The sequence below is a fragment of the Dermacentor albipictus genome, chromosome 7, assembly GCF_038994185.2.
Source record: "Dermacentor albipictus isolate Rhodes 1998 colony chromosome 7, USDA_Dalb.pri_finalv2, whole genome shotgun sequence".
Classification (NCBI taxonomy): Eukaryota; Metazoa; Arthropoda; class Arachnida; order Ixodida; family Ixodidae; genus Dermacentor; species Dermacentor albipictus.
The window spans coordinates 2,960,892-2,985,270 of NC_091827.1; the positions used below are offsets into that span (position 1 = coordinate 2,960,892).

Here is a 24,379-nt window from a genome sequence, read left to right on the forward strand (position 1 = left end):
ATTGTCAGCTCCTGACTGGAAGCTTACCCTAAGCATTGAAAAGGAAGGTGTACGATCAGTGCATTTTGACAAATGGGGCAGAGAGTTGGAGACTTACAAAGAAGCTTGAGAACATGTTAAGGACCGCTCAAAAAGTGACGGAACTAAGAATGCTAGACATAACTTTAAGGGACAGAAAGAGAGCGGTTTCGATGAGAGAGAAAGCGGCTATAGACGATATTCTAATAGACATTAAGAGGAAGAAATGGCGCTGGGTAGGTCATTTAATGCGTAGGTTATATAACCAGTGGACCATTAGGTTTACATAATGGGTGCCAAGAGAAAGGAAGCGCAGTCGAGGACGGCAGAAGACTACCCGGGGTGATGAAATTAGGAATTTGTAGGTGCTAGTTGGAATCAGTTGGCGCAGGACAGGGGTAATTGGCGTTCACAGGGAGAGGCCTTCGTCCGGCAGTGGACATAAAATAGGCTGATGATGCTGCTTAGCTTCTGCACCACCCGTCGTGGTTGCTCAGTGGCTATGGTGTTAGGCTGCTGAGCACGAGGTCGAGGTATCGAATACCGGCCACGGCTGCCGCATTTCGATGGGGATGAAATGCGAAAACACCCATGTACTTAGATTTAGGTGCACGTTAAAGAACCTCAGATGGTCGAAACTTCCGGAGCCCTCCACTACGGCGTGCCTCATGACCAGAAAGTGGTTTTCGTACGGAAAACCCCATAGTTTAAGTTTCTGCGCCAAACAAGGCTACCCCAGAAGCTGCGGAACGGTGAGAGTAGGCCCAAGGAGGTTGGCGAGTAGTGCACTGCAGCTGAGGCCGCAGGCAGGCGGGCCGTACTCGCGCGCCCGGAGGCGACCGCGTCGACAGCGCGGCCGAGACGACGCCCAGTGCCGCGGTTTCGAGTTGTTTGTCACATGCGATGTCGCACTTGATGTGACTACATTTTTTCCACTACACTCTGCGCGATGGAGAGAACAGAATGGAACAGAATAAAAGAGGTTTATTTTGGCACAAATAAAATATACCAAATTAAATTTTTGCCCGCATAAGCCTTGTGGCTTGTGCGCGTGACAGAAAAGTCTCGGCTCGGAGAGCGCCTATCTGTGCAACATGAATAGAAAGAAAAAAAGAAAAAACTACATCTACGCTAATACAATTGCTCAGGGATAGTATACGAAAGCTCGAGAAGCATTTCACAGCTGCAAACAGAAAGACAGATAAATAGCCGTTAGGCTTAGTGTAAGTTGTGCAAGCTGATAAGAAAACACATCAGCAGCAATAAAGTAGACGCAGTAAACAGAATGAAATGTTCGAAACTTCAAGATGCTCCCCGAAATAATAGTGTGCAGAACGGATTTAATCATCGGGATAAAAGTGCGGACGCGGCTACCGCGCTGTCATCTTCATCATTATAATCATCATCATATCATGTTAAACTGGGACGTTTTGTTTCGCCACTTCAATTGATCAATTGACGACCGATCAATAGGTGGTGCCCAAAACGTGGCGCGAATGCGTGTTTCCTCCGCTGCAGTCCTTTCCAGTGCATGCACTCCGCAGCGGCACAGCCTTCGACAGTTGTCTGTTTCTCAGAGAAAACCGTCACTGGCGTGTGGACGTGGGCTCCGCCTGTTGCAGCAATTGTGCACTCGTGGAGTAGCATTCACTGCGCACTGTGCGGGCGGGGTTATCCGATACAGAAGGGTTGCCTCATTTGTTTCGCCCCGAGCTACGAGATCGAGTAGCCCGTATAGTTGTGTGCGAGGATATCGGAGGCTACGCTCCGCCAGTTGAGTAAAACGAGTTGTACGAAAAGCCGCAATGCGGATGCAGGCTCACGTAAGGGAAAGTTGGCGTACGCCTGAATGTAGCACGAAGTTAAAGGATACCTGCGTTACTTCCACGCAAAGAATGCTTCCAAGTTAGAGAAAGCAGAGGGAGCTGGTGTAGTCGACTCCCTTTAGTTCGGCCTCGGAACGTGGACCTATTGCTTAATACTAACGCACCGAAAAGACGAGGCAAAAGAACCTTGCATTGCTGAGAAAGAAACGGTCGTTTAGTTTGTGCACGAAAGCACGCCGCTTCGAGTGATCAGGGCATGAAGTGCAGCGGCGGTGCATGCTACTGTCTCTTTCGAGCGCGCCGATGACAGCGTTAAGGTTTGCAGGCCACTCCCAGGCGACGACAGTCAGCGCGATAGTCCGACGCAGCGTTTAAACACGTTGGAGCATTTTGCCGCATGCATGCTGCTTTTGTCACGCGTCGAGAGCTCATCTCACGATGGCTGTCGACGCTAATGCGAATCTAGCGGCGCACCGTATTCGCCGGTCGCGTTTATTCAACACGTGTAGTGTTGAATATGAGATTTTCGTTGCTTCAGTTATATGGAACATATAATCTATATCGTTGAACTTGCTATGGAACTCGCTTGCCAAAGTTGCCTATGAGCATTGTGAAACATAGTTCCAGCGCACATTTGAACAAGGACGAGGCGAGAAAGACAACACAAACGCCGGACTTCAACTGAGTTTTATTCATTGGAAACAGGGCTTTATGTACACAGGGTGAGGGGGTGAGGAACTGCTACTGCGCAGGACCACTCAAAAATATTTCCTTGGTCTAGGCAAGGTCATCACAGGTGTCAAAAAATAAAAAGAGAAACTTTTCCATCTTTTTTCCTTCTATTTACGTCACACAGTACAATCTTGTTCATGTCCCGCCCTGCCTAGCTGATTCGACACATCCGTTTGCCCTTAGATAATCAATTTCTTTTGTCCCGAGTGCAACAGAAGGAGCACTGACACAGTTCTCGCTTGCATTGGAGATACCACACGCTTCAAATATTTCCCGGTGTTTCTGATCGCTATATTTGCGCAACACGCGTGTTCGTTCGAAAAAAGCCTCGCATGCTGGCTTGTGCGAGCAACGGCGTATGTGGTCGGCTAAATGACCAGCGCCACTTAGTGATGTAGCATTCCTGCGATGCTCTAGCAAGCGTTCATTCAGACAGCGCCCGGTTTGGCCGATATAGCATTTCCCACAGGCGAAGGGAATACTGTACACAACGCCGACGTCACATTCAACGAGGGCTTTGGTGTGCTTAATTTTGCAGGCTGGTTTCTTCTGGGATTGGTTTACAAGGCGGCACATTCGTCCCAGCTTTTCCGGTGCTGAAAACACAACACGCACCCCGCACCTGTCGCCAACCTTCTTGAGGCGGTGAGACACCTGGTGCCAATAAGGCACTACGACAGGGCGCTTTTGCGGGCGTGCGTCTTTTTTCTGCCTGCGCCTCCCACCAGCCTTTGCCTCGCGAATCTGGCTCTCTACCACCGAGGCCACGATTTCTCCGTGGAACCCAGCCTTCTCCAGACGCCTTAGCTGGGCGTCGACGCTGTCCCGAACTTGATGTTCGCATGACTTGTCTAGAGCAGAGCGGATGCAGTTTTTTGCTATAGCTCTTTTTACGAGCTTGGAGTGGGCCGATTGATAATTCAGAATTTGTTTTTTCGACCGTGGCTTGTACTGCCAGCACACGTGCGCTCCATGAAAAATCAGACACAAGTCGAGGTACTGGATGCGACCATCATGCGGCAGTTCGTGCGTGAACTTGATTCCAAAGGCGTTCCTAGCAAAAATATCGAGAATGTTGTTTACACTATTGCTTTTATCCTGAGCATCAGTCGTATTCATTACCACGAGGTAATCGTCGACATATCTAAAAACTTTCTGCACGCCTGCGTTGTAAAGGGACGCTTGAATGCGCTTGTCAATGCTTGCTAAGAAAATATCGCTTAAAAGTGGAGCTAGGCAAGAGCCGATGCACACTCCTTCTTTTTGGATAAAACAGCTATCATTAAAAGTGATAATGGTGGATGAGAGATAAAAGTAAATTAGTTCTAAAAAATTGTCGGTTGATAACCCAGTCATGTTTTGGAAGGCCACTGGTGCCATGTCTTCAACGTGGCTTCTAACCGCGCTGAAAAGCTCAGGATGAGGCAATGAGTAAAACAAATCTTCTACATCGATAGAACCTCGTGTCAAAAGAGGTGTGCATTTTCTATCGATGTAGAAGATTTGTTTTACTCATTGCCTCATCCTGAGCTTTTCAGCGCGGTTAGAAGCCACGTTGAAGACATGGCACCAGTGGCCTTCCAAAACATGACTGGGTTATCAACCGACAATTTTTTAGAACTAATTTACTTTTATCTCTCATCCACCATTATCACTTTTAATGATAGCTGTTTTATCCAAAAAGAAGGAGTGTGCATCGGCTCTTGCCTAGCTCCACTTTTAAACGATATTTTCTTAGCAAGCATTGACAAGCGCATTCAAGCGTCCCTTTACAACGCAGGCGTGCAGAAAGTTTTTAAATATGTCGACGATTACCTCGTGGTAATGAATACGACTGATGCTCAGGATAAAAGCAATAGTGTAAACAACATTCTCGATATTTTTGCTAGGAACGCCTTTGGAATCAAGTTCACGCACGAACTGCCGCATGATGGTCGCATCCAGTACCTCGACTTGTGTCTGATTTTTCATGGAGCGCGCGTGTGCTGGCAGTACAAGCCACGGTCGAAAAAACAAATTCTGAATTATCAATCGGCCCACTCCAAGCTCGTAAAAAGAGCTATAGCAAAAAACTGCATCCGCTCTGCTCTAGACAAGTCATGCGAACATCAAGTTCGGGACAGCGTCGACGCCCAGCTAAGGCGTCTGGAGAAGGCTGGGTTCCACGGAGAAATCGTGGCCTCGGTGGTAGAGAGCCAGATTCGCGAGGCAAAGGCTGGTGGGAGGCGCAGGCAGAAAAAAGACGCACGCCCGCAAAAGCGCCCTGTCGTAGTGCCTTATTGGCACCAGGTGTCTCACCGCCTCAAGAAGGTTGGCGACAGGTGCGGGGTGCGTGTTGTGTTTTCAGCACCGGAAAAGCTGGGACGAATGTGCCGCCTTGTAAACCAATCCCAGAAGAAACCAGCCTGCAAAATTAAGCACACCAAAGCCCTCGTTGAATGTGACGTCGGCGTTGTGTACAGTATTCCCTTCGCCTGTGGGAAATGCTATATCGGCCAAACCGGGCGCTGTCTGAATGAACGCTTGCTAGAGCATCGCAGGAATGCTACATCACTAAGTGGCGCTGGTCATTTAGCCGACCACATACGCCGTTGCTCGCACAAGCCAGCATGCGAGGCTTTTTTCGAACGAACACGCGTGTTGCGCAAATATAGCGATCAGAAACACCGGGAAATATTTGAAGCGTGTGGTATCTCCAATGCAAACGAGAACTGTGTCAGTGCTCCTTCTGTTGCACTCGGGACAAAAGAAATTGATTATCTAAGGGCAAACGGATGTGTCGAATCAGCTAGGCAGGGCGGGACATGAACAAGATTGTACTGTGTGACGTAAATAGAAGGAAAAAAGAGGGAAAAGTTTCTCTTTTTATTTTTTGACACCTGTGATGACCTTGCCTAGACCAAGGAAATATTTTTGAGTGGTCCTGCGCAGTAGCAGTTCCTCACCCCCTCACCCTGTGTACATAAAGCCCTGTTTCCAATGAATAAAACTCAGTTGAAGTCCGGCGTTTGTGTTGTCTTTCTCGCCTCGTCCTTGTTCAAATGTGCGCTGGAACTATGTTTCACAATGCTAATCATAACCAACTAGCCCAGCTGTCCATACTTGCCTATGAGCATGAACCTCATGAACCTCACTGCAAACTGAAGTGAAACTTGACAATAAATACTTGCAGCGAAGCATGTGTTTTATTTCAGTTCAATAAAGAATTAAACTTCTACCGTTCCATTATAATAGACGAGTGAAAACGTGCAAAATTACGTGCTTATAATTTTATTCTTGTGGTCACCGAGTTATTTAGGTAACAGGGAAAGTTTCAAGTCCGAACTGTTTGCAGCCTCGCGGAGGAACAGTGGCTGGCGGTTGTGAGGACGTGGGCAGGGCTTCACTGCAGACTTGAGTTGTATCCGCGACTATAAGTGCTCCGCGTAAAGCATGCAATTTATTATAAAGTTTTAAAAATATACATCGCTGCCAATCGCAGCACACTGCTCGGCTGAATTTTCAGCTGTCCCTGCCGATTTGACGTAAATTGTCCGAATGATTTCAGTAGGGCGAGCTATCCGATCGGCAACCCAGGGCGCGTCATCGATAATTTTTCCAACGTTATGGTGAACAAATGCTTTCATAATAGTTCGAATGTTATTTAATTTGTTTCTATAAAACGGAAGTAACAGAAAGAGAACGCACAAGAGCAATTTTTCAGTACACTTAGGCATTTCCGGCACACAGCAAGTGTCGTCTGCTTGTGTTACAACGTGCTCAGTCTTGACGAGAGCTCCGCGGTAAGTGTCGGTCTCAGTTTTTTCTCGAGCACCATCATTTACCTTCGTTGCGTTGTGGGCTGCAAACGTAGCGACTGGCAATATGTCAAGCTGCTCCATCGTGTTCCTCAGCAAGGCAGCAGACGAGCAGAGTGGCTGCAGCGCATCGGACTATATATCGGTATCCGATCGGCGCCAGGATTTGCGCGTTTGCGGCCGCCACTTTACACCGGAGGATTACTAGCACAATAACGTTTCGCGAGACCGGTATTCGGGTATTCGGGTCAAATTTACATTCTGTTTTTAGACTTATCGAAAGCCTTCGATAGGGTGCCTCATGGAAAATTATTGTATAAATTATAGTGTACAGGGTTACCTTTGTACATTATTCAGTGGATTGCCTCGTACCTAGTTGATAGCACTTTGTGGAAATTGATCATTGTCCGTCTAGTGCGCTTTCGGGCGTTCGACAGGGGAGTGTTTTAGGTCCGCTACTGTTTCTTCTTTATGTTAATGATTTGGTGGACGTAGTGCCTCATGATGTATCCATAAGAATGTTTGCTGATGATTGTGCTGTTTTTAAGAAAATATCATCCACAAATGATCATTTCTTGTTGCAAAACACTTTTTCGGCAATCGATGATTCGTGTATGCGTTGGGGTATGGCGCTGAATACGGAGAAAACTGTACTTTTGCGTGTCATAAAGAAAAAAATGTCCTAGTTCTTTTTCCTATCAGCTCCATAACCAGGCTGTATTAGAAGTTTCCCAATATAAGTACTTAGGCGTGACTCTAACTAATAAGCTTGCTTGGTCGGAGCATATATTGAACATTTCTTCATCAGCCCTGCGGAAGCTGTGGTTCCTTAAAAGAAAACTTAAACACGCTCCAATTAGTACCAAGATGTTAGCTTACAATACATGTATTCGGTCAAAACTAGAGTATGCTGCTGAAGTTTGGGATCCCCATTATAAAAAGGATGTTATGCAACTCGAAATAGCCCAAAGAAAGGCAATAAGATTTATTTTTGATAGATACAGAAAGCACGATTCGCCATCCTTATTGATGCAGAAGTACATTGTACCGACTCTCGAGGTTCGCCGGAAAATTAGTCGTCTTTTTTTCCTCGAACAGTGTCCGAATTTAGTTCCTTGCCCCGACAGATTTTTGAATCCGCCGGCTTTATGAGGTACTCGAGTCTCATATTGTAAACTCCGATGGATGAACATTGCTACGGTCTTCGTGTTCTGTTGATTTTTGTTGTTGTTGATCTTCGTTACATTGAATGTATCCTTTGTAGCCCCTCCTGCTAGGGCCAAATTACTGGCCTGCAGTATTGTGTAAATAAATAAATAAATAAACACAAGCGAGGGGACAGGGCCTGGGCGCTTGAACGTACCGTTTCACGGGATGAGCAGAAGAGCAGAAGCGCAAGCATGAATGATCGGCACGGTGGGGCCACCTGATGGCACAGAGCTCAACCAAACACAGTAGCACTAACGAAATGTATTCTTCTTTGCTGCTGGTGTAAATTTCTCGCAGGAACGCAACCGTTAACATGCCGTTCTTGTAAACGTTTAAAATATTTTACGCTTGTTTAGAGCAATACTGGCTCTTTGTTTGGCTGATTAAGCTCTGCGGCAACAGGTGGCTGGACCGCAGATCGATCAGGCCTCTCACGTGCGTCTACGCTAAAGTTGCGTTACCAGCTTCAGTTTGTGCCTCCGCCCACCCGTCGAAACGCCCAACTCGCCTGTGGTTACTGGAAAACCAGACACATTCTGCACTGCGACAGAATGCTCGCTACGCACGCTGCTTCGATAACTGCACTTTGAGGTTGACTGCCCAGCAGCTGCCGGAGAGTACGACGTGCCATCATGACACAGCCAGTAAGGCGGAGATTAGCCCCGATCACTCAGGCGAACGAGTTCAGGAGAAAATGCATGGCTATGGAGGAGGCTGTGAATCAACGCTTCACTCAAATTGCGGTGCGAATGATTAGCTGTACCCTACGCGTCTACAAAATTTGTCCGAACCGTTTCAGGAGCCCTTTCAATTATGAAGGTGGTATAAGGACGACGACGACGACATGCGGTCAATGAGATGGCTGCATGCCATGGCGTGATGACGGCGGTATGGCGACAACCGAGTGAGGTGGCGAGACGATCACGGCTGCGTGACGGCTTTGACAGCGCCTGTCTCGCGACGATAGCGTGGCGACGGCGTCATATAATCACAACTTAATCGCCGCATCACGATTACGATAGAAAGACGGACAAGCAGTGACGTGGATAGAACGACGAAGATTGTGTGACGACGACCGCATTACAATGAGATGACGTTACTGAAGTGACGAAGATGCTGAAGTATGACGCCGTGACGATGATGACATAATGACAGCGGCGTTACGAAGATAGAGGTCACGACTGCGGCATGGCGCGAGCCGGGCGTCGAAGTTACAATGACGACGATGTAGCAACCACGACTGTGTCACGAAGACGCTGTGACAAGGTGCGCGTGACGACGTGACAGCGGCATAAGGGCAACGGGAGGGCGACAAGCGTATAACGGCAACGGCGTAGTGATGGCTGTGTAGCGGAGCGACTATCGCCTCCAGAGAAGGAGACGGTTCACGTGCGTGTAGCGCGAGAACACGCTGGCGCGCTCCGCAGATCCCGCGGCACCGTGGCTGGCCGGCCTGGATAAACCGTGGCTATGTACTACCTGTTCGAGCCGCCTCCCGCAAATTTTTGATGCCGGGATCGGCTCGCGATCGGCACGCGTGGACGCAGGGCGACATGGGACGACAAGACGTGCAGTGAGGCCACGGTTCAAATGGCCGAAGCGCTTGTGACTGAGCTCTCGAGGAGGCGTAGTGAGCAGGGACGACTGCCCGCAAGTCCTCGTAGAAGTTGGGTTCAGAGGGTTGGCAGCCGGAGCCTGGAAGTGGCTGTCCAGCCGGATGAACCGGGCGTCCGGCATGTCCATGTAGAATTTCCTGACACCCTACAACCGCGGGACGTCTGCCGGACCGCGTGAGGCCACGTAACCCTCGCCTTGGTAGAGCCGGTGTGTTAACGCTGGCATGGCTGTGTTCGGTCGTCCGCTCTCACCGATTTGCGGGTGGCAGCGCGAAGATGTAGCCGCATTGGCCACGGTTTATTTAGGCCGACCAGCCATGGTGGCGAGGGATCTCGGGAGTGGTAGCTACCGCGGCCGCTCGCGCGCTGGCCTCTTCAGTCGGAGTTGTCGAAGTTGCCATGACGACGACTCGAGGAGCGCGTGACGACTGCGTGACGACGACGCAATGACAGCGGCATGAGGACAATGGGATGACGACGAGTGTACGATGACAATATCGTAATAATCAGTGTATCACGGAACTTGTACATAGCTTCGTGATACAAAATAAAAGGAGGAACTTGGTGGTTACAGCACCTCTTTCATTTCGGGCGTCCTGTCGTACCAGCATAACAACAGTAATGTGAACTGCAAGAAGAAAAGAGAGATAACAAGTTAAAAGGAGAGAGAACGAGACATTTTCATCATGATAAGTGTGAGCGAATATTCGCAAAATTTCGAATAACGATCTGAATATATTGTTATCCGATTCGGTGCTTGACTCAAATAGTCAGTATTCGTAAAAACAAATATTTATCCAATACTTTTCGAATAATCAGCACGGATGTTCAGCCACTCGAAATAAAAAAAAAAGTGAGAGCTTCATCTTTGTACTACCCGAATTTAACACGCAGCCAACTTTTACACCACTGTGGAAAAAGTATTGATGTCGTAGCTATGCCTAACGTTCCTGTGACACCCATGCTTACGTCCCACCAATGACACATTGGTATCAATAATTGGCTAGGGGCCTTGAAGTCAAGTCCACCTGTCGAAACGTTGGCTCCTGCTTTCACCTTACTCTCGTTTTGCTTATTGTCTTGAATTTCCATCTCCCGCCTTCCCCGTCTTTTCTATGGCTATGGGCTTCTAATCGCGCTAAGCGTTCTCGTGATGCCCATGCTGCTGGTACTTTCATTTCGCTGCCATTTTGATGCATAACGTTTTCCTTAATTTTATTGCCTGATTTTTATTGGACATGCTTAAGATACTACAGCCTCTGCTGTGTAGGAACTTGTTTCAGTACATAGCGCTCTGGCCTTAGTTTTGTAATTGGTTGAAATTTATTTATGATTGAAGTAAAATTTTGTGGAACTCAATGACTGTATAGCTAAACGTTGTCGTAATGTTCGAAAGCTGTTGGAAAAGTATTGGATGCTTGCTCGATTCAGCGTCGTCACTATTCGATTCGTATTCGATTTGGTTTTAAGAATGGCTATTTGCACGTTCTTAATTAGCGCTGAAATAATCAGGCTGCTTAGGCAAGTCTAAATTGCTGCCCGCCGTGGTGGCTTAGTGTTTGTACGTGTGGTGTTGCGCTGCTGGGCTCGAGGTCGTGAGTTGGACTCCGGCCGCATTTCAGTCGGGCTGAAACGCCCTTCGATTGAGGCGCACGTTGAAGAAGACCAGGTGGCCGAAATTATTCCCATACTACGGCGTGCCCAGTAATTATATCGGGGTTTTGGATCGTTCAACCCCTGAATGTTATTGTGAAGTGCAGTTAACAATTACGTGCTAAAACTGTACGACATCGCGATTCACGTCGTAGTCGGCTTCAGCCGCCGACGTGCACCCGGTGCACGCACGGGGCCTGTCTCTCCATCCCTCGGGCTTAGCAGCGCACTACGCCACCACGGTGGGTGACTGCAAAGTCACAGGCGTGCGGTATAAAAATCTCTGTTGACATGACTCGTTCGTTCTTGTTGCTTACTTCCTGCCCTTTGCATCGCTCACGGACAGCTCTGTGCGAGGGGTTTTGGACCTCCCGTAGAAGGTCAACGAGCTCAGCTACACGAAGAATAAGTGGTCGGGTATTCGGAAGACCACTGCGCCCGTGCACAGATTAACGAGATCCCTGGAAACGGTGTTTTCTTAATGCGCTCGCAGACAGTGCCCATGATTTAATTGCGCAAATTAGGCGGCTAACAGACATGCGAGACTTACGAAGCTGGCATTTAGGCAGTGTGAGGTCGAGTTGCCGTATGCCATCTGAAAGCACTCCCGGACACGCTCCCTACCTTCTTGTGAAAGCGTCGAGTTCTAAAAGAGAGAAGGATGACAAAACAGTAAGTGAAAGAGATCGATCTTACCAGTGAACACGTGGAACAGGTAGGCCGCGCTTCGTCAGATACTCACGAATGCCGCATCTTCTCGAAGGTTACCAACTCTCAAAATGCGGTTGAAGCACTTCACACCGTCGTCATCTGCGTCGCAGAAAGCACCACGTTAGTTCGAGCTTCTCGATTTGACACGGGAGGTGTTTTAAAGGGTGCTCGCCATTTCGAACTTCAACTCAGCACTCCTATTAAAACCTACCGGAATCCAAGCACACTGGGTTGAGCCTAGAAGCATGATCACGCGATGAAACACGCGGGTGGCTGAGGTGAACGGCCACAAGGATGGGCAGGTGAGTGCGCGTCTCGTCCTCTACCACGGCCGTGGCTGTGCGTGGCTGTCCGCGCGACTGAGCGCCTTCAGGGCCACCCGCAGGGAGGTAATCCGCTTCGAGTGCAAAGCTTGGCTGGCCTAGATGGCTGGTTGCTTCACGTGCGCTCGCTGCCCCAGGTGCAACGCTGTTCTTCAAGCCAGCGTTTTGAGGGCGAGTGTTCGTGATCATCGTGCGAGACATGTTCGTGTGTTCATCTGCGCACGTGACACCGTGCTCGTTAATTTAATTAGTAAGCGAATGTTTACTGCAATTTATGCGGCCGTGAACCTTATTTCGTAGCACTATGTAATCGCTGTCGATGCGACATTTTGAGCGAGAAAAGGCAAACGGGATCGCCTCACGGAGGGTTGGCTTGCGAAGCCTGGCTGCATTGGTTTGAAACTGAGGTGGCGATGCGACTGCGACAAGACAGTGGCGTATAGCGAAAGAACAGAGACGGCCACTCCAGCTCAATTTTCCTCAGTAAAACATTGGCGGACGCTTAGAAGGCCCCTGAAACGGTTCGGAGAAATTTTGTAGACGCGCAGGGTACAGCGAAAGTTAATAATTCGCACCACAACTTGTGTGAAGCGTCTCATATTAAGAGAGCTACGGACGATTACAAGTTATCCTCCTCCATTGCCATGCATTTTCTCCTCAACTCGTCCGCCGAGTGATCGGGGCTGAGCTCCGCCTTCACTGGCTCTGCATCGTGATGGCACGTCGTATCGTCTACTTCCGAAGTCTCTCCAAACTCTCCGCCAGCTGCTTGGCAGATGACCCCAAGCGACAGCTATCGAAACAGCGTCCGTTGCGAGCATTCTGTCGCAGCGCCGAACGTGTCTGGTATTCCGGTAACCGCTGGCGAGCTGGGCGTTTCGACAGATTGGTGGAGGCATAAACTCAGGCTGATCAAGGAACTTAAGCGTAGATGTACGTGAGCGGCCTGATCGGTCTGCACGGTCCAGCCAACTCTTGGCGCAGAGCTTAACCAGCCAAACAAAAAGCTAATATTGCTCTAAACAAGTGTACAACATTTTAAATATTTACAAGAACAACGTGTGAACGATTACGCTCATGTGGGAAATTTACACCAGCGGCAAAGAATACACTTCGTTACCGCTACTGTGTTTGGTTGGGCTCTGTGCCACCAGGCGGCTGCACCGTGTAGACCATTCACCTTTGTACTTCTGCTCATCCCGTGAAACGGCACGGCCAAACTGCCAGGCCCTGTCCCCTTGCGCTTGCGTTTACCCGAATATCGGACTCGCGAAACGCTATTGCGTTAGTATTCTTTGGATGTAAAGTGACGGCCGCAAAAGCGCAAATCCTGGCGCCGATCGGATAGCGACAATCCGATGCGCTGATGCCACTCCGCTTGTCTGCTGCCTCGCTGAGGAACACGATGTCGCAGCTTGACATATTGCCAGTCGCTACGTTTGCAGCCCACCACGCAACAAAGGCGAATCATGGTGCTAGCGGAAAGATGGAGACCGACACTTGCAGCTGAACTTTCGTCAAAACGGAGCACGTTGTATCACTAGCAGACGACGCTTGCTGTGTGTCGGAAGTGCTCAAGTGTAGTGAGAAATTGTTCTTGTGCATTCTCTTTCTGTTACTTTCTTTTTATAGAAACAAATTAACTAACATTCGAACTATTACGAACAACATTTGTTCACCATAAAGTTGGAGAGATGATCGATGACGCGCCCTAGGCAGCCAAACGGATAGCTCGCCCTACTAGCGCCATTAAGGCAAATTACGTCAAATGATTAGGGGTGCTTAAAATTCAGCTGAGCGATGTGCTGCGATCGGCAGCGATGTACATTTTTAAAACTTGATAATAAATCACACGCTTTGCGCGGAGCACTTAGATGCGTCAATTAATGATCAGAAGGACCTACTCAAACGACTCAGTACGTTTGTAGAAAATTGTCAAAATCGTTTCAGGGTCCCTGTAAGAGTGGAATGCGATAGCGCTCAAAGATCCCTGACTGCTCCTCACGCTTCTCGGCAACCAACAAAAAGGCGGCAACTGCAGCTTATGTAAACGTAATGTTTACCGGAAAACGGTGGCGGCGAACGCTATGCGAGATTGGCGAACATTATGGTATACAAACGCGGGCTCCTACGTGGGCCGTCCCCGAAGGTCGTTCACAGCCGCACAACAAAACAACGACAATACATTTTTAGGGGTCTTGTTATCGTTTCGCATTTTTAATGTAAGTCTGAAAATATTTAACATCGAAGGCATGCGCTGTCGGTGTTTTATGACATTTGTTTGTGGGCGGTCGTTCTCGAAATTGCTAGGAATAGCTTTGTCAACAATGTAAGACAAGGTATGAGCAACTGTAGTGATAGAATGGTTTGGCAACATAACCACCCCATATACCGCATGCCGTATAGCAAGGCGTGGCATATGTGTATGCCTAAATACAAGTTTTCGCTCACGGTCAACGCCGCTGGTGCCAGAGCTCTTGCGCGACACGGGGCCCTTCACGCATTACAGCGAGTGCCTCTGACAAATCTGTCTCATATGGCACCAGAGGTGAGCCAGTTAATTACGTTGCTTCATTTCCGTGACGTCATGGCAGAGGTGAACTTCAATAATTGTCTCTAAAATAATACCAATTGATATTAATAATGCCCATTTTTGTATCGAGCCACGATGCTGTTTTCTTAATATGCAGAGTGTCAATAAAATTTCAGTACTTGTTTGTGGTTTTCATAACGTATTTGTTAACATGTTTACATTTCTAGAACTTCCATTCTGACTGTTTACTTTTATTGTTATTGACATTTGTTCCACTTGATGCCCCTTCTGCAAGCGCACGATTCAAGGCTGTAGTATTGTTATAAATATATAACTAAATAAAAAATAAATATAAATAAATAAATGGCGACATTTTGTTTTATATTTAATGCACTTTGTTATCGCTATCTTGTATATAACCACTTCTTAATGCAATGTCTTTTGACCTTGAGGGTTGTTTAAGTAAGTAAGTAAATAAATAATATTGGTGTCGATCTGGAACTGTGTTTCGGAACCCGGAGAGCGTGTGCGGCCTGGTTTCGAGGGCAGAGCTCGTGGATCGAATAATATTTTCACCAACTATGACGCCGACTATGATCACGTGTGCTAACAGGTAGCACACGTGATCATAGTCGGTGAAAATGCAAGAGGCTGCCCGTGTGCTACTTTACAGGTAGCACACGCGGCCAGCTTTCCAGGTCTCAATTTTTCTTTAAAACGCATACCATATTCCTATGGATGAATATTTCCTGTAGTTTGCTCACTAATTGTTGATGTGCCGCAGCGCATGCGAACGCAAGTCATGCTGCTATAGCTATAGGCGCAGCTTTTCCTCTCTCTTCTTTTTTTAGAGACTCGTACAGCTTCAATGGCCAGTAATGTCTGCTGGCGGGCTGATACGCGAGGCATTGTTTGTGGCAGTGTTACCCCGCATAAAAACAAGACAAACGGCTGACTTTCAACCATACCAGTTTTGTTGAGGGCAGCGCGCCACTTAATGCCAAGAACTCATCAATCTACGATAAGACATGACAAAAAGAAAGGGAGAAACTCGCGTGGAACCGCATTGCCTCGACAATGAGTCAAGAATAAGACTCGGACGGTGTTCATCTCAAAATCGAGAATGAAACGACACAAGCTACCGTGCAGCTCTTGACTACGCTACTCAACCCGGCCAGTTACTACGGTGACAGGCAGGCTCGTGTAGTTTGTAGCGTAAATCTTATCAGCGTAAAAACCTGCGGATGCCACGCACTGTGGAAATCGATGTTAGCGAAGCTTTCTGGGCTGTTTGCTTTCACTGAAGATAATTAACGGTGATAATCGGCCGCGAATGTGTAACTTCTTCAGCGTTTAGTCCGATACGAGAGTGGCGAGTTATTTTTAACCGTTTCCATGCCTGCACCACTGCTGTTTATATGCGTAATCCACAGAACATACAGCGAGACGTGTTTGCTTGAGGCGTTGTTGCGCCTCATTGTTTATAATCTCTGAGAGCGTTGAGCATTATCATTACCTCACGTGACACATTGCATCGTGGCAGCAGCGATTTGCATTAAGTTTCGCAGCGTAGCGAAGACGCTCCTGTGTGTGTGCAGTGACTTTGAGAGTGAGGAGGAAGTGCAGCGGGCCGGAACTGTCTCTCAGAGGAGGACACCTCAACAGCACTGCACGGGAATGGGGGGAGAAAAATATGAAGAGGCCGGAAGAAGGTGGCAGGTTATAAGAAAAAATAAGTAAAGTAGCAGAAGCGAATGCGGGGCTCAGAGCCGCGCTTTCAAGTTTGTGGTTTCACAGAAGTCAATCAGTACTGAAAGTGCACGCTTGACAATCGACGTGTGGGCAGCAGGGAAAAGCAGCGAGTTCGACGTCCCACACCCCGACGGGAAGGGCGCGAGCGATTGTAACGCTGTCACAACGCGCGACCTCCACAGCCCAGCATCTTTGTCACATAGGACAACGAGCACAGCACGTGCCATACGCACAAAATTTGACCGGCCGGGTGGAGGGACGGATGCTGTGAGCGTCGCCCGAGCTCTTTTTATCATATTGCCTAATGTCCTTCCTATGTTTAAAAAAAGGAAAGAAAACTCACGATGAATTCCCATAACCAAACTTTCTGAAACCGTATTGTGAACTTTATTTAGCACGCCTCCGTTAGTTGTTTCCCTACTTTGCTTCCACCAATCCTCCAATCGCCGCTTACTAATCTCTATTGCGGACATATATACTTTCTCCTTGCTCTCACCGAACCCAAGGGCTTCAAGGAGGCCAGAGGTGCCTAAATCGACCGTTGGGCAGATATCTTCACATTCCAATAAAGCATGCTCCATCGTTTCCCTAGCTTTACCGCAACAAGCACATGCTTCTTTTTCGTTCTTATATCTCGATTTATAAGTGCGTGTTCTAGGCATCCCGATCTCGCTTCGAAAAGTAATGAGCTTACCTTTGCGTTATCACAAATTGTTTCTTACCTGATTTGGTCTGTTCTTCTTAAGTAGTTATTCATGGCTGGTTTCTTTTCCATTACCGCCGCCCATGAGATTATTTCAGCCTCTCTGACTTTCCACTTGACGTTCTTTGTTGCTGTATTGCCCACCCTACAGGCCGCATAGTTGCTGGTAAGCTTTCTAGTCCTCTTCCTCCACTGTGAATCAATGTTTTTCCTATACAGATGCCTGGAGCACTCTCCCAGCCCATTTACTTTCTTCCACATTGCTCGATCGTCCTTCATAATCAATTTTACTGCGAGCTTCCCTCACTTCAAAACTAGTCCAGCCCATATCATCCTGCACAGCCTCATTTGTAGTGTTCCCGTGCGCACCCACTGCGAGGCGTCCCGCTGACCTTTGGTTCCTATCCAGCCCTGATTGTATTAATTAATTAATTAATTTATTTATTTATTTAGAAAATACTGCAGGCCTTGTAGTGGCCCTTGCAGGAGGGGCAGAAGTACAGAAAGAAACAACAAGGAAGTGTAAGAATACATGAGTAGCAAAACAGAAATAACAATTACAAAACATTGGAACGATTGCAGGAAAATAAAAAATAAGCAATTTCAGAAACACTGCAACAAAACAAGATAAAAAGAAGCAAACAGCACTTTTCAACTGTCGCGTGTTCAGCTGTAAACGCATTCAATGCTTTCAGTGTTAATTAGAAGCGATATGGGAAAGTTATTGCATTCGGTTGTTGTGCGAGGAAAGAAGGAATATTTAAAGGTGTTGGTTCTGGCAAAATACGGAGTTAATGACTTGGCGTGCCGGTGCCTTGTTAATCGCCCTGTTAGAGGTTTATGTATTGCTGCAGATTAAAAGATAGCCGATTATTCTGAAGCAGATAGAGGAACTTAATCCTTTCAATTTTCCTTCGCAATTTTAGTGTTTGTATATTGTTCATTTTCATTAAGTTCGAGGGAGAGTCAGTTGGACGGTATTTAGAAAATATAAAGCGCACAGCTTTTCGCTGAATTTTTTCTAATGCATCGATGTTGCGTTTCGTGTACCGGTCCCAAACAATTGCCGCACATTCTAGCGTAGGCCCTATAGAGTTGTAAGCCAACAGATTGGTTTCCGGAGGTGCCAGTTTTAATTTATGCCCGCGCAGACCAAGTTTTCTTAAAGCTGAAGCACATGTAGCAGAGCTATGTTTATTCCAGGAAAGATCATGCGTTATAACACCCAGGTACCAATATTCCTCGACTTCGGATAAGGGTTGAGATGCAAGATCATAAGTAAACGGTAAAGGGTGTTTTTTTAGTAATTCTCATAGAAAATGTTTTATTAATGTTGAGCTCCATGTTCTACTGCTGGCACCAGGATTGAATGCTCTGAAGGGTAGAATTTAAGAGGACTTGATTTTTGTGGCATTTAATTTCATTAAATAAAACACAATCATCAGCAAACAATCTTAATTGAACGGGGCGAGCGATTACTTCTACAATATCATTAATATATAATAAAAATAACAAGGGGCCAAGCACGCTTCCTTGAGGAAGACCGGAAGTAACTGGCACTTCATCTGAAGGGCAGCCCTCCCCACCACCAACGCTCGATCGGCGAATTGGAATGCCATTGACATGGCGCACCGCACTGCGGTGCGAGAACTATACGGCCTCCCCCGCTCCTCCCAAGTAGGGGCGACACTCGCGGAAGTGGGCAACTGGCCGCCATCGCTTCGTGCACGAAAGCAGGCGCTTTACTACATTGAGCGTTGTAGGGGTTGGAGGACGGACTTCGGGATGAAAACCCAAAACTTGGGAGGGATTTATTCTACATTATTTACAAGGAGGTGAGCGACAAGTAACAGTCGTACAGTCATTACGGGCCGGCAGCAACTCGGACGCTGCGGCCCGCGGCATGAAGTACGAGAGAGGTGAATCAGGGAATCAGGGCATGTCCCAGCATCCTCAGGTCTCTCTGGAAGGCTTCTTATAAACCCTTCGAGCACTGCAAGTCACGTCATGTTTGACCAATGGGAGAGTCCGCTCCGATGACGCCACTTTCAGCCAATGGTAGGCGCCCGTGTCGCGGTGTCACACCTGGCGGCTCTCTGTGGTCTTGCCTCGCAGACTGGCAATGCACTTCTAACGAGGAGAAGGGGAGGGCTGCTCATGCTCCATTGTCGGATGCCCATCTGCTAATCCCGGCGGTGCACGAACTTGTTGGCACGTGAACTTGTTGCCTTAAACTTGTTTGCTCGGCCGCTCCTCTGGAATGCGCTTTCCTGCTTCTGCATTCCTCAATTAGCTGTGCTGCAATCCGATGTGGTCTGGGGAACTCGAAGTAATCGCAGGAAACAGCTCCATATCTAACAGCGTCTGCAGCGCTCACCACAGGGCCAGCGGCTCATCTGCAGACTCCACTCCCTGCCGAACTCGGAAATGGGCAAGTGCGCCACCGACTTCTCAAAGCTCATCGGGTCGTCGCCACAGTTCGTCTCCCTGCCGTACTACTCCAGTCTGCTCGACGTGAACATCGCGGTGCCTGGCGTCGCATCAAAGCGCCGAACTGCGGTGTGCGCCATGAGACAGGAGACCGCCTCCCTACTGCACGAGCGACTGGCAGGACGACTTCTCGTCTACACCGATGGCTCGGTGACGCCGGACGGGTCTGGTGCTGCGGCTTGCACGGCACCGGACATCTCGGAAACGCGCCAGTGCCGACTGCGCTTTGCCGCGTCATCGACATTGGCCGAACTCGCCGCCATTGATCTCGCTGCCGGCCTCCTTTTGGAACATCCGAACATTGTGTCAGCGGCCATTCTCACTGACTCTCGTGCGGCGCTTTGCATGCTGGCCAGGGACTACGGCAGAGTGCCCCTTGTTGTTCGAGTTGGCTGCAAGCTGCGACACATCGTGAATCAAGGCTGTGACCTGGCGCTTCAATGGATACCCGCACACATCGGATTGCCAGGCAACGAGGAGGCTGACTCCCTCGCCAAGGCGGTGCACGGTGAGCGCTTTCCCCTCACCCACTTGGTGACGAGCTTCGACGTGGCCAAGACAGCGGTTCTGCGCAGCCTCACTGCGCAACATCCCGATCGGCGCGTCGCGGTGGGAACGCCCCCGCGCCTGCTCCCGCGTGCGGGCCTCTCTCGGGCTGACTGCGCCTTCCTTCTCCGCCTGCGTATCGGCTGCTACAAAACAGTGGCGCGCACACACAGGCTCACGGGAACCGGCAGCCCCGTGTGTGGTAACTGCGACGACGTGGAGACATTGGAACACCTTCTGCTTCACTGCCCGGCCTTTGGGACCGAGAGGGAGGCTCTGTACGCCTCCTATCGCCGATGTGGCTTGCCATCCACCACCCTGCAGTGCCTACTCTTCCCCAATGCTCACAGTTCCATCACCAAGCGTGCATTTTCGGCATTGATGGAATTCTGTGAAGCAACACAACTCAGAGCGCGGCTGTAGGCCCCGCAATCGCTTAGCTACATTGTCATCTTTTATTTTTTGCTATTCCGGTCTCTCTCTCCTTTTTACTTCCGGTCACTATCTCCATCTTTTTCTCCCCACACCCCTTTCCCCGTGCAGTGCTGTTGAGGTGTCCTCCTGTGAGACACAGTTACGGCACTGCACTTATCTCTTCCATTTCTCTTCAAAAATCACTTCACACACACGCAGTCACTTATGCTGACGAATTGTAAGCGCTTAGTTAAGTATGCAGAGATCCAGCTAATTAAGTATGGTGGCAGTTTTATGATTTCGAGCTTCTCGATTAGTTTATGGTGACAAACAAGATCGAATGCTTTTCTGTAATCCAAGAATACAACATCAATCTGACCAGGTTTATCAAGAATGCTAGCAAAGCTGTGGATGACTGAAGCTAACTGAGTGACGGTGGAAAACCCCTTCCTAAAGCCATGCTGTACCGGTGTGAAAATGCAGTTCTCAGTTAGGAATTCTTTTATCTGGTTAGCTATAATATGTTCCAATAGTTTGCAGCAAGATGAAGTAAGGGAAATCGGTCGATAGTTCGTTATGTCGCTTCGCCTTTCTAAAGCACCGGCACAACCCGAGCTGATCGCCGATCGCCAGTACCCCTGATTTCAAGCAAACAACCGCATTTCCAAACATAAGTCCTGGAACCATTCCACCTTTCCACATACCCCGAGCACCTCGTACCTATTATATCCCCATAGAGCTTTGTGTTTCATTATGGCTGCATTTCTCTTCCCCTTTACTGTTGTTGTTTTTTCCTGTGCTTCCATATATATATTGCCTTCGTTTATCCATATACCAAGATATTCATATTCGTTTTACCCGAGGTATTTTCTGGCCCTGTATACTGTCTGTTCACTGTTTTCATTCAATACCAAAACACTTGATTCATTAACGCTAAATTTCACACCTAAAATATCGTCTTCCTGTCCACAGATATTAACCAGACGCTGCAAATCACTTTGCTTGTTAGCTAGCAATACAATGTCGTCCGCATAAAATAAACCTGGAATCTGCTGCTCTACTACTATACCCGCCTGTTTTTATGTAAGATTAAAGCCGGTATAGCTTCCTTCTAGCGCCCTGTCCATCCTCACTGTGCACATCATAAACAGCAGCGGGGATAAAGGGCACCCCTGCCTCAGTCCCTTGTTGATATCAACTTTCTCCTCTCTCCTCATCCCTTCCCATTCAACGTGAATGGTATTTTCTAGGTAAACCTTTTTCAAAACGTCGCTGCCTAAGCCTTCCCTTTGCAGAATATACCACAAAATGTTACGGTGTACGTTGTCATACGCTCCTGTAATGCCTACGGCCACACATAACGGTGTCCTTTCTACTCTTGATATTTCCATACACTGAGTAAGAACAAACAAGTTATCCTCCATACGCCTACCTATTCTGAAGCCATTCTGAAGTTCTCCCAAAATGCCATTTTTCTCTGCCCATATATACTTGCAGCTTTAATTGCTAACCTGTATGCAATGGCCAACGGTCTATATGAGTGAATTCGATATTTCTCCCCCTCACCTTTATAAATTAGATTCATTCTACTTTTTCGCCAACTGTCTGGTACTCGTCTATCTTTTAGACTTTTTTCTACTGCTTTCACCAGAGCTTCCTTACTTTTTGGTCCTAGTTCGGCCTGAAGGAAAGCTCGTCTTGCTCTGTGACCGTGCGCTTCTGAATTTTCTCTTGGGCTTTCTTCCAGCTGAAATTCGTCAGCACCGGCTCCCTTTCCACCTGGTTCTCTTTCGTGCTCTTTTTTTCATCGAATACAACCTCGTCATTGCTTTGGAAAGATTCGGCTGTTATTTTTCGTTTGTAATCTAATCCCGCGTACCCTTCCAGTTTGTTTCCATCTTCGTGTAAGATATGTTGTTGTTCTAGACTTCCTGCCTAATAATTTCATGTGATTACGCTGCATGGTGGCGAGCACTGCCTGGTGGTGTTGCGAGGAACCCAGCGGCGCGCGCGAGGCAGACCGCAGCAGCGTCCGGAAAGTCGGGAGGCAAAGAAAGTTTCGCTTTGAGTTGAAACTTCGTGCGTCGTGTTGTATCGGTAGCCTGGTTCAACAAGATATTCGACAGGTTTGCAGCATGATCGAACAGTCCGTGCAGCTAGCTTATCGACGCGTCGCCCAACTGATCAGATGATTTTGACGCGGATATGTTTAAAGCTTGATGGTGGTAGCACATGCCTGAACTTTCCGAAAAAAAAAGAAGGGAAAGAAAGGAAATGGTATACTTTTTGGAAGCAAGGCTAAATTGACGTCATCGACCAGTGGTGGCACCACCTGTCACTTTCGTCTAGCCTGTGTAAGTTTCAAACGTGGCTTCGGTTCCCCCCCCCCCCTTCTTCTTTCATTCCTCCGTAAAAAATATGCCATACTTACTGATGAGTTCGTCGAAACAGGCTGGGGCCTCTTCGTTCCGTGCCAGCGCAACTGCACAAAACAGCCATGCCACCAGGCGTAGCGCAACCCTTAAGTTCCAGATTATCGCCTGCTTGCGGCTCGAACGCATTATTCCTATTTGGAGCCGTGTCGGCACCGGTCCCGACCCTGCGCGCGATGTTGCTGCACTAAAGATTTCTTTACAGGTGCGCCGTAACAAGCGACAACGTCGGGAAGAAAGTCAGGTGCCCAATTCTACAGAAATTGTAATCTATAGCGCCTCCGCTTTCTTGTTCAACCTCCGCGCAGCCAGTATATGTACCGTCAGCGTGCGGAGCAAATGCTCAAGACAGCCGTCTGGTTCGGCAAGTGTCATGAATAACTCGAATGCTCGGATGAATCGAGTACAGCTTGCTCGTACACTTTCAAAATACTGCGAGTTGCTGCTTCAAGCAAGCTTTTGTAAATCATATGCTGAGTAGAATTGGGCTTCAGCTATGTCTGGGTTTCCTATAGAAACAAGGCATTCATTTCCCGATTTCACTCGTGTAGCCTGCAGTATGTTATTTGACTCCACAGCTGTGCTCGGTTGTGTCTATAGACGTGATCATAAGATGAATTGCTCCATGTTTATGCGGTGTCTTCGTTATTGAGTCTCCCCATTTAAGCGTATCGCGAGCTTGAGATATGTCTCACTTTGCCGAGCACTGAGGTGCAGCCTTGCTGATGATTGCGCAAGCGTAGTGACAGAGGTCGTCAATGCACTTAAACTTTAACATCGTGCAATTGATTCAAAATAGAGCTTAATTGTTGCATATAAAAGAGATATTTTGGCGACTGTACACATATTCGCCATTCCCATGTGTTTAGGCCGGGGCTCCTGAGCTAAAACATTTCTCTCGTCAACCACCTCGCCGAATTTAATTAAACGTATTGCATCTAAAAGAGAAAGTGCGAAGTTGCGAAGATGCCCGCCTCGAGTGGCCAGTCACGCGGTGATTTTGCGTGTACTCGTGCGCATCTTTCGCGCTCCGAAAAGCACTTTTATGCAGCACGCGTCGAGGAACACGAAGCTGAATCGGGAGTTTCTCATGTTAGTCTGCAACTTTCTCATCAACAGTTTTCATCTAACTATAATAAATAATAAATTGATTAATTAAATAACTCTAATGGTTCAATTAGGTGGAATGAAAAAATAATAATCTTAGTATCTCCAAGCTAGTAGAGTAGAGTACAGATACTCCAAGTAGAGATACCAGCAGTCATTCAGGCATTACGCAGTCAAGGAGTTCAAGAGGCATACGTGAATATCTTGGAAAATATCTACAAAGATTCCGCAGCTTTTGGGATCTACAAAGATTACGCAGCTTTTGGGAAGTTGCGGGCGCACGCAAGAGACCGCGCATTCTCCTGCGTACTGCGCATGCGCACTGTTGCCTCCGCGGGTTTCCTGCGTACGCAGAGCTGCTACGGACGCCCAGCTAAAGCTTTCTATTATTTTATGATTAGAATTTCCCTTTTAGGAGCAAATCTCCGTGGGTGTATCGATTTGAAGTACTGTGAAACATTCGTGATGGCGAACAAGATTTCCTGGTAGCGCGCAGTTTTTTTTTTCCTTTTCTTTT

The 24,379-nt window shown here is 47.9% G+C and overlaps 3 protein-coding genes across 5 annotated transcripts in view; 1 reads left to right on the forward strand and 2 right to left on the reverse strand.

The window, feature by feature from the left end:
* The window catches only part of LOC139047661 (uncharacterized), a 34,630-nt gene extending 11,517 nt beyond the window's left edge, over positions 1 to 23,113 (reverse strand). The window contains exons 1-4 of one of the 3 annotated variants that reach the window (XM_070521540.1): positions 22,755 to 23,092; positions 11,594 to 11,661; positions 11,402 to 11,497; positions 9,776 to 9,826 (exon numbers count right to left, since the gene is read on the reverse strand). In XM_070521540.1, coding sequence (XP_070377641.1) covers positions 9,776 to 9,826; positions 11,402 to 11,497; positions 11,594 to 11,661; positions 22,755 to 22,884 — 345 coding nt within the window. In that variant the 5' untranslated portion in view covers positions 22,885 to 23,092. Of the gene's footprint in view, positions 1 to 9,775; positions 9,827 to 11,401; positions 11,498 to 11,593; positions 11,662 to 22,754 lie in introns of all 3 variants that reach the window. The other 2 variants (XM_070521538.1, XM_070521539.1) reach the window with 2 other exon arrangements.
* Positions 1 to 24,379, forward strand: part of GEFmeso (Guanine nucleotide exchange factor in mesoderm) — a 380,310-nt gene that overhangs the window by 32,508 nt on the left and 323,423 nt on the right. The gene's annotated exons all lie outside the window — the stretch shown is intronic.
* Positions 1,196 to 9,319, reverse strand: LOC139047377 (uncharacterized). The gene is made up of 5 exons (XM_070521203.1): positions 9,155 to 9,319; positions 7,737 to 7,799; positions 4,875 to 4,981; positions 2,805 to 3,630; positions 1,196 to 1,201 (listed from the first exon to the last, which is right to left on the reverse strand). Exons 1-5 carry the CDS (start codon positions 9,317 to 9,319, stop codon positions 1,196 to 1,198), a joined length of 1,167 nt encoding a protein of 388 aa, XP_070377304.1.